The 17,150-nt window shown below is 37.2% G+C and overlaps 1 protein-coding gene across 1 annotated transcript; it reads left to right on the forward strand.

Annotated features, from left to right (window-relative positions):
• The first annotated feature begins 4,276 nt into the window (after nt 1-4,276).
• LOC106310447 lies at nt 4,277-5,096 on the forward strand. Its single transcript, XM_013747682.1, has 2 exons — nt 4,277-4,484; nt 4,627-5,096. The coding sequence occupies exons 1-2, from the start codon at nt 4,391-4,393 to the stop codon at nt 4,920-4,922; spliced, it is 390 nt and encodes a 129-aa protein (XP_013603136.1). The 5' UTR covers nt 4,277-4,390; the 3' UTR covers nt 4,923-5,096.
• The last annotated feature ends 12,054 nt before the right edge of the window (nt 5,097-17,150 follow it).

The raw sequence follows: 17,150 nt of genomic DNA on the forward strand, positions 1-17,150 counted from the left end.
ATATTCCGACGGACAATGGTCGTCGGAATATACCGACGGACAAATATCCGTCGGAATTTACCGACGAACCAATATTCGTCGGAATATTCCGACGGACAAATATCCGTCGGTATATTCCGACGACCATTGTCCGTCGGAATATTCCGACGACCATTGTCCATCGGAATACACCAAGGAATCCACTACGTCGGAATTTTCCGAGGAACATTCTCCGTCGGTACATAGTTTTTCCGATGAACTCTGGTCTCGTGTGTCCGCATCGTAATATCGTCGGAAGTTCGTCAGAATTACGTTTCTCGGTATTCGTCAGAAAGTCGTCGGAAGTTCTGACGAAATTCCGACGAATTTTTTTTTTCCGACAAAACGATACCGACGGACAGGTTCATCGGAAGTTCGTCGGAACCGGTCTATTCCGATGAATTTCCGACTATTTCGGCCATCTGAATCCCCCTGTTTTCTTGTAGTGCATAAGCATTTCTTTTGCTTATTGTCTCAACATAAGTGTCTCAAAATTCCAGAGATTACTTTGAGAATGATTCATCAGTCTTAGTTTTAGTGCAAACATAATCTTCTGGATGTTTCACTTATCATGAAATGTGAGATTATTTAACTCTTCCCCTCGAGATGATATTACTATAGGTTTATCAATCTCGAATGAATCTCATTTTTGAATCAATAACCTACCCTACATGGATCATGTATTCTTTCTCAAATCATTTTAACTTTTGAGACTTATAAAAATATGATGCAATAAGGATTTTAATTTGCATTCATATATGTAGTAATATTATGTACTCTTCTGGAGCATCATATATATCATTTTCTTGAACATTCTATAAGGTTTTACTAGCTTGTATTGTACTCACAATAATTTTCTTTCATATTTGGATGATTGAATCATATCTCTTATCATCTTCATTTTCTCAACTTCAAAAGAGAGAATGAGTTTTAAATAGAAACTCTTGGGTCTTTCTTTATTACCATCTTTATTTCTCAACTTCAAGTGAGAGTATGAGTTCTAAAAAGAAACTCTTTGGATCTTGACCTTATTTATATCCACATTCACGTCTACAACCACTTTTATGTTCACTTTCTTGAACAATACTATTTGTGTTGATTTTCTTTCTTAATATAAAATGTCATATTCTCTTCAGGAGAATGATTATAATCAACTAGACATGATTTAACATCTAATATCAAAAGCTCATTATTTTTCTCAGCCTCAAAAAGATAAAATATAGTTATAAATTTTTTTTTCTCAATCGTTTGTCTGCTAAACAACATTACTTATATAATATATTGTATTTTAATACAAATGCATCATTAAAAACTTCTTCGAGAAATTTTACTTTTAAACTCAACATCCAACTTAGTTGAGATTTATTTACAGACTTCAGGTCTTGTAATCTTTAGTTGCAAGATACACAATTAGGTAATCACTTCCGGTGATTATACCTTTCTTTGGATTGTTTTCCAAAACTTATAGATCTTTTAAAAAGTAAATAAGCTATATATTCATATATTTGCGTACAAAATGTATAAGGCAATATCAATATTTTATGTTCAATGCATAAACGTTTCTCACAAGTCATAATATAAACCGACGAACAATTGAATTACTAATCATTCTTATCAAAATTTTCGAAGGTCAACCATATAATCTTTAAGCATTGAACAATGCACAGAGCTGTAAAACTAAGTCTATATGCAGCCGTAAATTATATGCTTTAGGAACATCAATTACTATGCTTTTATTAAATTATATGCATCCGTAAATAACAATATGCATATAGATTAATATATACAACTTATAAGGCAATATCAATATTCTATGATCAATGCATTAACGTTTCTCACACGTCATATAAAGAAATATTGATTTAAGATGCCATGAGACTAACAACCTAGCTACACGTCTTCCTAATAATTCGTTAACAATCTACATGTGTTAATGTTCGAAATAGACTCGTGTGTCGTGTTAATCGATTCAAGCCAGCTATGCTACAGTAAAATCAGATGTGTTACATATTTTAGAAAAACATGGGATGCAGCCATAAAATATTAATAAAAGTATGGTACGCAGTCGTAAAGTTAAAACTATGGAATATTAATTTATACGCAAGAACGAATGCTACCAATAGAATTAAGAGCAAGACAGTTTCACAACTTAATTAATTTATGAAAGTCATAATCCTATATGCAACTGTAATAATTATATGAAGCCGTGTACATGCCTATAAAAGATGTGACAGATGTATTCTAACGAGTGAAAGCAATATGAACAATATAAACATATATGCTAGCGTGATGACATAAAATAATATAAGCATCACATATGATAATACATAAATAAAATACGTGCGAGTGTAGGCTATAATCATATTGAGCATTAGCTTATAAACATCGACAAGATCTCTTTTAAATCAAACGATTTTCTTTCCTTTAAACAAGGGTAGATCAATATTGTCGACTAAAGCTCCTAAGCTCATACTGTATATGAATTCATTCTTACAAACCATGAATTGATAATAAAAATGGTTTGAAGAAGGAATAGAAGTAAACTAAAACTGTAAAATAAAATCTATACCTATTAGCCTGCTAGAGCTTCGTGCTAATAACGTGTTATAAGTAAGAAGAGAAGAGGAGAAATTGGTGTGTATTATTCTATGAGGAATGAGTCATTTATATAGGATTACAATAGCTTGTGGACAAAGCCACTTGGAGAACAAGTAAAGCTTGGAGAACAAGTAAATTTAAGACTTACCATAATGGCATCACCATAATATTCATAACATGAATAATATTAAATCATATTTGTCACCGGATGATGTGGAATATAATACTTCTTTTTATTATAATTTATAGTTTAGTGATAGATTTATCTTAGTCTATGTCGTATATAGTTATAGTAGTATGTAAATGCTAATACATAAAATTATGATACCGACTTTATCTTAGTATCCATCTTAATAATGTATTATAATAATTCGCTGACTATATGCTATGATAGTTCATACGTTTGATGGGAAATACATACAAAACTTACAAAACTTTAAATAATATGAAACACTTTCAAATGTTGTCTTTTTGAAAAATAAGCCCGTTTCACTTTTTCTTATTAGAGATATTGAGTCGACTAAAGATTGTATAAAATTAGAGTAAAGGTATCAATACTTTAGAATCATGGAAAAAATCAAAAAGAAAAATCAAATGAATTGGTGTTGGTTGATACCGTTGTAAATATATTAATTTGTTTCATTATTGATTCACATTAATTATATGATTTGGTGTTAGTCACTTATTTTGAAATTTAATTTGTAGAGAACTAGGACTCGTGATTCTGTTGATAAATGTTCTTTTGGCAACTTGTCTTTTGGTAATTTCCGATCTAATCTCAAGGGGATTCTTTTATTCTGCATAGTTTCACCTTCGGTGATTATACCATAAAATATAGAACGACTCCTCTGCTTTTTAAGATATATTTCTATATAATAACCAAAATCTTACCTTGTGATGATTTTCCAAAGAGAACAAATAATTATTTCAAGGAATTTAAAGAAATATTGGGACGTCAATACGAAAAGACATTTTTATTATGTGAAATTTCTATATCATATTTTGTTTTTATTGATGTTCCATATTTATGATATGTTTGTTCATGAGTTCTTCTTTCTAATGTTTTATGTTTCATATATTATTGAAAAAAAATTGAATGTTGAACCTTAAAGATATCTTATTGCAGAAGGAAGATCTTTAACTAAGTTAGAATTAACTATTCGTAACACAGTGCAAAATTTTATTCAGAGTTTAATTTAATTTAATCTTTTTCTAATTTGGATTTAATTTCAAGATAGAATAATATGTATAAACAATAAGAAAAATATTTCTACACAACAAGCAATTGATATTTGGTTAAAAGACCGAAAACACACAAAATTTAGTATTTGTATCTAATTAAATACGTTATCATAAATATAAAAATAATATTAAAATAAAATTATTAAGAATATATATTAGCTCGCACGAGAATAAACTAGGTGCGAGCCCACACCTACTTTTTAATATTATGATCAACTGTTCTAAAAATGAATCTTAGTTGAACGAATAATCTATTTAAGATTGATGGCAACAAAATGAATTTATTTAAACCATGATACATGCAGGCCGAAGGGCCAATAAGTATTAGAATGGGCCGATAGTGAGGCCCATAATTTCATCCGACAAGACCTGGAAATAATATCTGCCGGGAGAAGATTCCACAGGACGATTCCCGCTCTTTCTTGTGGATGGAGGCGCCAAAAAACAAAATCGATCGTCTTTTTAGATTCCATTTCGAAGAGCACGAGGCCTTAATTTCACCTTGAGGCAGCAAATCGAATTGAGAGAGATAATGTTTGGGAGGCTAAGACCGCCGCCATCTTCGCCGGACAGTCTAGAGAGATATCCAGCGAAGATCATCAAAGACGATCCTCTCTCAGTCTACGGTACTCTCTCTCTCTCTCTCTCTCTCTCTCTCTCTCTCTCTCTCTTTTCCAATTTTCAGATTCCGACCACTTGTTCTTTAATTGACCAGCAAAGGAACCCTTAGTCAAGCTCGATTTCAAGATCTAGGTTTCCTTTTTGTAGAGTCAACACTGCTTAAGCTTAAGCAAGGCTCAAGACTGGACACTGTTGGTCCTTCTCCAGAAACAGAGTTTGAGAATCCGCCTTCATCTTCAGATACACAGAGAGAAGCTCATGATGATGTGTCTCTGTGCAATGGCTCTGATGATGCAATAATGGGTATAGACTCGGGTTCTTGTGTAAAGAAGAAGAATCCGTCAGTGCTATCTATGTTTTGCAGGTACAAGAATCAAGCTCAGGCACGAAACTTGTCACACACCGTGGATACCACAACGACAGAGACTGAGTGTGCTTTGTAATGCGACCAAATCTGATCTTCATGTAGTTGCCCGACATTTTCCATATTGCCAAGAAAGAAATATAATTGTGCTGAGTTTATTGATGTAAAAATGTAACTAGACGATTCTGTTTGGGAAGGTGTCTAGAGATACTATGCATTTTTCTGTTTGTGTGCAATTATATAATTGTTGGTTGAATTTCTACCCTTTGATTTTATGCATCTGAAAATTGTAAAAACAGAGAATCATTGTCCCAATCAAATCTTGAAAACACTTGTTTTGTTCTTATTCTTGGAAAACAAAAATAGAAGCCACTAAGAGTGGATTTGATGGTGGTAATATAAACCATGGTCTAGTCCAATGCCTAAAATCAACCACCAAAACAGATTCATTTTTAAAAGAAAGAGAAACATACCAACTCTGTATCTGAAAACATTAACAAGTCAAAGCGAAACATGCATATCTAGATTTTCCATTCTAAACTCTAAAGAATCTGTGTTTACGACGTCTCTGCAGTACGTGGCCATGATCCGGGATTAGAGAGGGGTCTAAGTGCATTGTCATTGGTATCACCTTATCATATTCATTCCAGTGAACGCCTTGTGTGCTACTTTTGCTCAGTGTGGTAATTAACTTCATTTGCCTAGTTGCTACGTCAAGAGAGACAATGCTTTCGGGCAAACAAAAGTAGACGAGGAGAGGGTTGTATGGATGACAACACAAAGGTTTTGGATAAAGAATCCGCTTTCTAGTTTCTGGATGAGTCACGAAACGTGACATAAACATATAGTTTAGGTCAGAGAACGTCCAGACTTGCAGCCAAGGAAGGTCAGTGAAAGAGATAGGATCATCATGCTCTCGTCTCCATATGGATCGTTTTGTAGTCCACGAGTGTCCAAATATAGAGATGTTGATGATCAACAGATGCAACGAGCTGAAGGATGCGTAGATGGCCTGTGGAGACAGTTAAGGTCTCTGAGACAATTGCGTCGGCACCATAAGAAGCATGAGACATGTCGTGGGAACGATGGATGAGTAGGCATGTGTTTTGATCATTAGGGTTGTAAGCCACGACAGGCCCGTCCTCTGCTAACCAATGTAAAGCTCCTTTAAAGGGCAAGGCTTGGTATTGAGTTGGACACCATCCGGATTGTGACCAAGGCGGATGCTGAACTCCAACGCCCTTCCATGTACCGAGCATAGAGTCAAACGAGAATAATCTAAAGCAGGATTGTGTAGTCATCTCCAACATGACAACATGGTACAGCCCTTTTGTCCCATTGCCTATTAATCCAATGGGTAACCCCCAAGTCGCACCGCAGGGATCAGGAAGACGAGTCCACTGCATAGTCACAGGATTCACAATATACAGCTCTTCAGATTTCATGCACAGCAATACATCTTTGCAAGAAGCTAGAACACAAATAGGAGGATCAAACTCGGGATCAACGTAGTTGTTTAGGTCGAAGCCTTTCCAAACCTCCAAGCATATGTCGTTTGTAGCATATTGATGAGGCTGGGTGTTGAGTATCAAAGCCAAGCTTGGGTTGTTATGAGAAGAAGAAGAAGATATGAGAGAGTTCCATCGCTTGCTCGCGTTTTTGCAAGACACGAGATCTCTAGGGTTACGTAGCTTTGAAAAAATCTCGTGCAACACCAAGCTCTCAGGTAAATCATCGATGATATTTGGTTTTTCAACTTTGCGTTTTCTTCTTCTTCTTCTTCTTCTTTCAATCCAGTACAAAGCTCTCTTTGATCTCTTTCTTTTTCTCAACGACGCCATCTCTCGCTCTTACTTTAGTTTCCTTTGGTATATTGTATATTTACAAGCTTGCTAAACCCTAGTCCATGTTGACTTTCTCTTTTTTCTTTTTTCGTTTTCCCTTCTTTCTATTGTTTTTGTGCATAACATTTTATTAAATATTCTAGAAAAAATTACTTCTTTTTTTTGTCAGCAAACAAAACAAACTCATGTAGACTCTGCGAACCATCCCGGTACCTCTGCATCCATATGGACGACAAACGACGGTTGCTTTCTTGCACTGCGTGCGAGACTGTCCGCCTTTAAGTTCTGTGTCCGTGGTATATGAAAAATTACTTTTTAAAACAACAACAACCATAATAATAATAATAATAATAATAATAATAATAATAATAATAATAATAATAATAATAATTGTTATTATAATAATAATAATAATTATTATTATTGTACACAGATTTTGTATTATATAGAATAAGGAAATATTCCCATATTCCTACATTTTGAAAGATCATTCGCTAGCCTTCAAGGGGCGGTTTACGGGTAAGTTACCTGAAACATGATCTAGTACTCTTACTTCGCCGCATGCACTTGAATCTCTTATCGTTAGAGCTGCTTGAGTATCCATCTATAGGTCCAAAGATGCTAATTACTAATAGAGGAACAAAGGAGATATAAGACTGATAACCTCCGATACTAGCTAGAGGAATGGTGCAACTCTTTCATTTGCATCTGGGCAATATATATTAGCACGCAAGTTCAATTTTCTTAGCCTTTTCGAGTGGGTAGGAGAAGGGGAGAGAAAGTGAAGACGGGTTTCTTGTGTGAGTGAACTTCTGATTGATTTACCTGTTCGTGTTATATAGCTTTGATCAGTCAAAAGAGTATATATATGACCATGCATGGCAGCACACGCTTCCAAAGGATGTTCAAGCCTTAAGTACCGTGTTTGCGCTGTGGCTGATCGTATTGTGGTGGTATATGCTGCAGGAGTTGGATATCTCTCTTGAATGGGTGAGCTTAGCCAATCCCGAGGAAGGATTTGATTTCTGTTGTACCTATCATCCATCCTTAGGCATCTATCTGTGAACATGAAGCTATGAGAGACATCGAAGAAGAGAGCAAGGCAAGATAGCTAATTGGAGAGTGTTCATGTTTGTACTATCAGTACACGTGAACACTAAACCTAACGTGGCTTGCAAGACAAGAGAAACTCTTAGTCTGATGAGAAAGGCTAGTTACATTAACTAGAACGGTGGAGAATGTTAACATAAGGGAAGAGAGACGTTAGAGAAGAGTCACGGGTTGGTTAAGGAAGATCAGAACAGAGTGGACCGCTGTGACCTGTCGCTCTCTACAAAGCTGGACGAGCTAAGACTGACCAGACATCTCTCCTAATTGTTTATTCAACCTTGTACTGTCTCCTATTAGTTTATTGTTTCATCTTTGTCAACTTGTGATTGTGAATGTCCTCAAATAGCTTGTAACATGTTCTGAATCAAGTAAAGAAACTATTTTCCTCAATACTCTCCTCTCTCTCTCTATCTCTCGGATTCTCTTATCTCTCTCTCACTTGTTCCTCATTGTTCCTTATTCTCCACACAAATCTGTCCCTAAATCTTCATATTCTTTCATGGTATCAGAGCAACAAAGCTCTTGAACCTGTTTCTCACTTCCGCAAACACTTATACTCTGTTCTTGTTTTATTTCTTCAAGATTCATCCTATTATCCACCGTTTAATAGTGTGTGAAAGATGGAGAACAGCAAGTCCGTGAACATACCTGTGACCTTGAAATGGATTAACTATCTCCTCTGGTCCGAATTGGTAAAAACTGCCCTCGGAGGGTTATGGAGGCATGTATCTACTGGAGCAGCCCCAAAGCAGATCGCCCAAGGAGAAGATGGAAAGGAGGCCGTGGTGGTTGATGAAGAGAAGTGGTCTCAAGAAAACCAAATGGTGCTTTCCCTTCTCCACAGCTCTGGAACCGGCTATCTTGGAGTCTTACTCTTATTGTGAGACTACCAAAGAACTTTGGGACACTCTCTACAAGGTTTATGGAAATGTTTCCAATCTTACTCGAGTCTTTGAAGTCAAGAAAGATATCAATGCTCTCAGCCAAGCCGACATGGACTTTCAAACCCACTTTGGCAAGTTCAGATCTCTTTGAACAGAGCTGGAGATGCTTAGGCCACATACGGTTGATCCCTCAGTCTTGAGTGATAGGCGTGAAGAAGATAAGGTCTTCGGGTTGTTGCTTACTCTCAACCCCACCTACAATGACATTATCAAACACATCCTAAGAGCTGATAAACTTCCAAACATTTGATGAAGTTTGTGCTCAAATCTAGAAGGAAGAGGGGTCACTTGGACTATTTGGGAGCAAAGGAGAACTGGTTATGGTACACCAAGCTGAAGAGGCAATAGAAAACAAGGGAGTGTACAAGCAAGAGGATAGGAAAGTCCTGATATGTGACCACTGTAAGAAGAACGGTCACATGAAGGATAAGTTCTGGATCCTCCACCCACACCTTAAGCTAAACAAGTTCAGGGAGCAAAGGAACCAGTATCAGGATGCTAGAGCTCACTTTACCGCAGATGGAGCTGAGACAAGTACTCCCGGATGTTCCTCACTCTACTCCAACAATGGTATGGGAAAAGCAATGACAACTACAGCCGCTTACTCCACTGCAAGAACCAACCACGATGAGACCATGAAGAAGTCAGACCTGGATGCTCTCATCAAAGCTCTCAAAGAGTCTGGTAACCCTAAGACTCTTGGTTTTTCATTAAACGCATCACACACTGCTGAGTCTGGCATGAATGCATCTCATACTATTAGACCATTGGTTATAGATTCAGGTGCATCTCATCATATGATTAGTGATTCAAACTTAATTACTAATGTGAAACCAGTATTAGGAAATGTGATGATAGCAAATGGTGATAAAGTGCCAATAAGAGGTGTAGGAGAACTTAAACTACTTGACAAAGTGTCTAAAGCTTTATATATGCCAACCTTTGCATCAAACTTATTGTCGGTTAAGAAGGTCACAACTGCTTTAAACTGTCATGTTACCTTCACTCCTATGATGTCTATTTTCAGGATATTGAGAGTAGTAAGTTGCTTGGCAAAAGTGTAACCAAGGGAGACTTGTACTTGCTTGAGGACACAAAGTTGGCTTCTGATTTATCTTGTGCTTTAAACTCTGTTTCTGAATTCCCTAAAGATGTAATATGGCATGCTAGACTAGGACATCCTCATTCTCGTGCCTTGAACATCATGATGCCTAGTATTTCTTTTAAAAGTGATTGTGAGGCTTGTATTCTAGGAAAACATTGCAAATATGTGTTTCCTAAATCAATGACCATCTATGATAATTGCTTTTATTTAGTTCATTCAGATGTGTGGACTGCCCCTTGTGCATCTAGAGAACAGCATAAATATTTTGTGACATTTATAAATGAAAAACCTAAGTACACATGGATAATTTCGTTGCAATCAAAAGATAGGGTGCTAAAAGCTTTTAAAAACTTTCAAAGCTATGTTACTAATCACTTTCATGTCAAGATTAAAATTTTTAAATCAGATAATGGAGGAGAGTACACAAGCAATGCTTTCAAAAATCATCTTGCCACACAAGGCATCATCCATCAAACTAGTTGTCCTTACACCCCCCAACAAAATGGTGTGGCTGAAAGGAAGAACAGTCATCAAATGGAGGTGGCCAGGAGTATGATGTTCCACATGAATGTACCTAAGAGATTTTGGGGAGATGCAGTTGTGACTGCCTCATACCTAATCAACCGGATTCCCACAAAAGTACTCCATGATGTCTCTCCTTATGAGGTACTGAATAAAACTAAGCCATCAATAGACCATTTGCGTGTGTTTGGGTGTGTGTGCTTTGTGTTAATTCCAGGTGAGCTGAGAAAAAAATTAGAACCTAAGAGCACAAATGCCATGTTCATTGGCTACTCACCGACCCAAAAAGGCTACAAGTGCTATGTTCTTGATACAAGGAAGGTCCTAATCTCCAGGGATGTTAAGTTCACTGAATCTAGAGGCTACTATAATGAGAAGAGTTGGAATGATCTTAAAGATCTCTCTCAGTCAGCCTCAGATAAGGCGAGCAACTTAAGGAGAACATTGGAAAATCTTGGCATCAGCTTGCCTAAGGAAAATGATGCACGCCATGATAAGTTTGTAGAAGTCACTCATCTTGATCCTGAAGGGGGCAATGGAACTGATGTACAGCAGGAGGAAGCTCAAACTGAAGCAGGCTCAGATGTTCATGATGTACAGCAGGAGGAAACTCAAACTGAAGCAGGCTCAGATGTTCATGATCAATTGATGAGATTACTTCAGAAGTTGAAACCCAACCTGAGACATCACAACAAGGAGATGGAGGAGCGGCTGATCCAGTATCACAACCATTGAGAAGAAGTAATCGAGTAAAGAAGCCCAACAAAAGGTTGTGCTTCAATGCTGAGGCAGTTGCTCATCCAATAAGTACAGTCTGCTCTCTAGCTCAATATCTAGAAGAACATCAAGTCTTTATCAGTGAATTGGATCAAGAATGGATACCAAAATCATATGAAGAGGCCATGGTAGATGAAGAATGGAGAGAAAGCCGCGACAAGCCGCCTGTTGTATACAATCAAGTATCTAGCCAATGGAAAGCCAGAGAGGAAGAAGACAAGACTAGTTGAAAGGGGATATACTCAGGTGTATGGGGAAGATTATCTAGATACCTTTGCACCAGTGGCCAAGCTCCATACTATAAGGATTCTTCTGTCTCTTGCTGTCGATTTGTAGTGGGATCTATGGCAGATGGATGTGAAGAATGTCTTTCTTCAAGGAGAACTGGAAGATGAAGTTTACATGAGACCACCTCCTGACCTAGAGAGCATGGTCAAACTAGGAAATGTTCTGGGGTTAAAGAAGGCAATCTATGCCTTGAAACAATCCCCAAGAGCCTGGTACCACAAGCTAAGTACAACACTTAATGGAAGAGGTTTTGTGAAGTCGGAAACTGATCATTCTCTCTTCACCCTAACAAGCCAGCAAGGTATTGTGGTGATTCTAGTCTATGTAGATGATATCAACATCACTGGTAGCAACAAAGAAGGTATCATCTCAACTAAAACTTTCCTTAAAAATGCATTTGATATTAAGGACTTGGGAGAGTTGAAGTACTTCATTGGGATTGAAATATGCCGCTCTAAAGAGGGGCTTTTCTTATCACAAAGGAAGTACACACTTGACATTTTAAATGAGGCAGAAAATCTTGGGAGTAGACAGGCCAAGACACCATTGGAAGAAGGCTACAAGCTACTGTGAGAGGGGGAGTATGAAGCTACTCCATTTGAAGATGTCAAGAAGTATAGAAGAATGGTTGGCAAGCTTATCTATCTAACTATCACTAGACCAGATGTGTGCTTTGATGTGAATCAAGTGAGTCAACACATGGGAGCTCCTAAGATCCATCATTGGAAAATGGTAAAGAGGATCTTGAGATACTTGAGAGAGGTGCCTGGCCAAGGAGTTTGGATGGCTTGCAACAGAAGCACCGAGGTTGTAGAATATTGTGATGCTGATTGGGCTGAAGATAGAGTTGATAGAAGATCAACCACAAGATATTGCACCTTTATTGGAGGAAATCTAGTCACATGGAAGAGCAAGAAGCAGAAGGTTGTCTCTTGTTCAAGTGCTGAGGCAGAGTACTGATCTATGAGGAAGCTTACTAGTGAACTCATATGGATCAGGGGACTGCTAAAGGACTTGGGCATTGAGATCAACAGGCCAATGACCATGAATTGTGACAACCAGGTCGCAATACACATTGCATCCAACTCAGTCTTTCATGAGAGGACTAAACAAATAGAAGTAGACTGTCACAAGGTGAGACAAGCAGTGAAGCAGCAAGTAATTCTTCCATACTACACTAGAAGTGAAGATCAACTAGCTGATATATTCACAAAGGCAGCCAGCAGCAAGGTTTGTGAGTTCATTCATCCTAAGCTTGGACTTATAGACCTCACATGTCACTAATTCTCTTGCCATGAAGTATTCTACTCTTTTTCCTTGACTTGGTTTTTTATCCCAAGTGGTTTTTCTTTAAGCTAAAGGTTTTAATGAGGTAATGCTTCATGGTTTCCAAGCTTGATCATTCCCTAAGGTCAAGCTTGAGGGGGAGTGTGAACATGAAGCTATGAGAGACATCAAAGAAGAGACCAAGGCAAGATAGGTAATTGGAGAGTGTTCATGTTTGTACTATCGGTACAAGTGAACACTAAACCTAACGTGGCTTGCAAGACAAGAGAAACTCTTAGTCTGATGAGAAAGGCTAGTTACATTAACTATAATGGTGGAGAATGTTAACATAAGGGAAGAGAGACGTTAGCGAAGAGTCACGGGTTGGTTAAGGAAGATCAGAACAGAGTGGACCGCTGTGACCTGTCGCTCTCTACAAAGCTGGACGAGCTAAGACTGACCAGACATCTCTCCTAATTGTTTATTCAACCTTGTACTGTCTCCTATTAGTTTATTGTTTCATCTTTGTCAACTTGTGATTGTGAATGTCCTCAAATAGCTTGTAACATGTTCTGAATCAAGTAAGGAAACTATTATCCTCAATACTCTCCTCTCTCTCTCTATCTCTCGGATTCTCTTATCTCTCTCTCACTTGTTCCTCATTGTTCCTTATTCTCCACACAAATCTGTCCCTAAATCTTCATATTCTTTCACTATCCAGAAGAAACCCTCTCATTCACATTTTATCTTTCTCTACGTAACGAAGGTGTTTATTTGTTACCCAACATGTCCCACTCAGGTTATAGTGCCATCTCCAGATCGCAGAAGAAGTTCGTTCGTAGTTAAATACATAGTTTCTCATGATGTGAACTTGTCAAAAAAAGGTTTCTTGTCAAGATTCAATCAAACTAGGCAGTGGAATGAGAAAAGGGAAGTGTATCCTTGACTGTTTATATCATCTTCTCTACTTGCTGCTTGTATAATACGGAAACAAGAATCACTAGCTATATAACACATTCAACATAAACACACAAAGCAAAGCAGTTTCCTAAAATATTAGGTATATTCAAAGGCAACACAAAAAGCAATAGTTTCTTACGTAATATGGCAACACACAGAGCAATTTTCTAGTTATATTCAAAGCACAAACAACATCTTATGGTAGGTAGTATAGTTATATGTTTTTGACTTGGTTATCAAGTAAGCAAAGAAGAATCAACGCACTCGCTTGTACCTGACAAAGGCGTCAGTAGCAGCTTGAGAGATATGTGGTCCATCCAGCTCAGGATTGCTCCCCTCGCTGTTCGTGATGGCGTGATCCAGATCAAATCCGTGGTATGAGCGGTCGATGCGGGTGTTGGGATTCATCAGTGGCTACGTCAGAGAATCTATCATGGACTACGTCAGGATTTGGTGATGGAAATCAAACAAGATTGAGTAACTTAAACCAAGACAAGGACGTCATGTTAGGAAAAGGAAATATCACTTTTATGGAGATATGGAAGTCTCTTGGTGCACATTTCAAATTGATGAGTCAAAGAGTGTGTCAACGCCTGTTGGTGCACATTTCAAATTGTCTGCCTTAGACAATGCTGAAGCAGACAAGTATGGAGGATATTCCATATGCTAATGCTATCGGAAGCATAATGTATGTTATGATAGGCACGAGGTGTGATCTGGGATATGCATTGGGGTTGGTTAGCAGATTTATGAGTAAGCCTGGGATGGTTCATTGGACTGCGGTTAAGTGGGTATTAAGGTACCTGAAGGGAACACAAGATCTGAAATTGTGCTTCAGGAAGAATGAGGTATTTAAGGTTGAAGGTTTCTGTGATTCTGATTTTGCTTCAGATCTGGACAAGAGAAGGTCGATCTCAGGTTATGTTTTCATTGCTGGTGGTAATACAATCAGCTGGAGATCAAGTCTACAAAGTGTAGTGGCTCTGTCAACGACTGAAGCAAAGTATATGGCGCTGGTTGAAGCGGTCAAAGAAGGAATGTGGTTAAGGGGCTTAGCGGAGGAGCTTAGATTCAAGCAAGACACAGTGGAGATATCATGTGACTCTCAAAGTGCATTGTGTCTAGCCAAGAACAATGTGTATCATGAGAGGACTAAGCACATCAGCAGAAACATGCACTTCATCAGGGATATTATCGCTCAAGGTGATGTAAGTGTGAAGAAGATCTGTACTTCTAAGAATCCTGCTGATATATTAACCAAGGTTGTTCCGGTTAAGAAGTTTGAGGAAGCGGTGGACTTCCTTAGGATGTCCGAACACTAAGGAGCATTCGGCATCGCCTGGAAAAGCACGAGTTTGATTAACCTAAGTAGTGGATCATGTTTGATGTCATCAAGGTGGAGTTTGTTGGGATTCATCAGTGGCTACGTCAGAGAATCCATCATGGACTGTGTCAGAATTTGGTGATGGAAATCAAATAAGATTGAGTAACTTAAACCAAGACAAGGACGTCATGTTAGGAAAAGGAAATGTCACTTTTATGGAGATATGGAAGTCGGCAGGATCCTGGAAATATTACTTTGAGTTATGGAAGTTGCAAGTATTTTGGAATATTTCCTAATAGATTTATGGAAAGGGGCGAATGCCCTAATCCGACTAGGTTAACCTAATAGACTCCTACTATATAAGAGGAGCTCGTGTGTACTCTTTCTCCTTGGTCCAAGAAAAGACCTAGCTTAGTTTGTGAGCTTTGGTTGTGAGAGAAAGAGAAGTTCTATATTCTTTGTACTTGAGATTATAGTGGATTGCCTCTTGCCAGACCCCAGTGGACGTAAACCATTCTAGGTGAACCACTGGGTAAACAATTTTTTGTGTCCATCTTCTATTTTTCCGCATTCTTCTTCCTGTCTCGATTATTCTACAAACTCAACTTTCTTACTTACGTCGTCGAGTTCGTCAGCGAGTGTATCAGCGAGTTTGTGTGTTTGATTCTGGTTCTTGACTCAAACGGTTTCTTCGTTGTGGTTCAACAGCGGGAAGCTTCAATAACTTGTTTGTAGGAATGGAGAAGGAAGAAAGTCATTGACATCGTGGATGTTTGCAACTTGAATCCCAGCTTTCTCGAGCTTGTTGGCGTGGCCACCGTTGAAAATTCCGAAGAACTGGATGATGAGACAGTTAGTACCAACGCATAGATGTACGGTTGCTGCGGCGGAGATAATTCTTGTTAGCGTAGCGAGTGTTTCTGATCCACCTCCTCACCGCCCCCGCTTTGTTAGTAACCGTAACGTTGATGCGAGTGCCACAGAACTTAAGCATGAAGGCACGGTGATCAGCATGGTGAGAAGCTTCCATCTTTGTGTCGTCGTTGATTGGAAAGATTCACCATTTTTGAAATTCCAGAAAGACTGTAGCCTGTAAATGTTTATTTGGATTTTCTTTCTCTCTCTCTGGCTTTTTTAATATTTACTGGATTAGCACAACAGTGCAGGTATTAATTTTCATGTTTACATATATTTTACATAATTAGAATATATTTTAAAGTTACTTATATATTTAAATGTTTATATATAATTATTTTAAATATAACAATTTGATAGTTTTCATGCTGTTTGTTAATTAATTATTTCAAATCATCACATATATTTGATATTTTTTATTATATATATTTTTAAATTATTTTTTATTCAATTATTATGATAATGAACCTTAATTCAAAGCGCTATATTTCCTTTATCAATATTTTTTATGTTTATTCATTTAAGATAATAACTATATGTAAAAAAAAATTTAAGATAAGTTAATTTTATACATGAATTATCTAATTTACTAATGTTAACCCGTTCTACCAACATATTATATTTTTATCATAAATTTTTAATGTCTGTGAAAATAAAATATATTAATTTATCAGTTTAAAATAATTTTACCATACTTAGTTAAATACAATGTTTTATTTTAAAATGATAGATATAACTATAAAATAGTAAAAATTGATATAATTTTTTTTCATTTCATAAAAGATAACTCAGTATATATATATATACAATTTTTGATAATTAAGATATTGTTATAATGTTTTTCAACACATTTGTTAAAAAAAATTATATATATATATATATATATATATATATATTTATATTTTAAATTAAAAAAATATCAAATTATATTATGATTTAAGTAGCTTGATACCTTGCATATTTGCATTGTTTTATCCATTCATTCATAAACATTTTCATTATAGAGATTAGGATTTAGACATGTTTAGGTTGCATTTTGCATACATGAGTCTCTATTAGGTATTGGAGTGCCACATGGAGTTCTTGGGGCTATTTGGATGCATTTGGAGCTCAAAGGAGGTGTAAAGATGATCATTGGACGAGCAGAGCGTTGGGAGCGACTTCCCGGAGCGACACCAGCAAGTCGCTCTGACCTGCCTTTTCAGAGCGACCTTACCAGAGCGATGCGGAGAAGTCGCTCGCCATTTCATCC

The sequence above is a fragment of the Brassica oleracea genome, chromosome C8 (assembly GCF_000695525.1).
Source record: "Brassica oleracea var. oleracea cultivar TO1000 chromosome C8, BOL, whole genome shotgun sequence".
Taxonomy (NCBI): Eukaryota; Viridiplantae; Streptophyta; class Magnoliopsida; order Brassicales; family Brassicaceae; genus Brassica; species Brassica oleracea.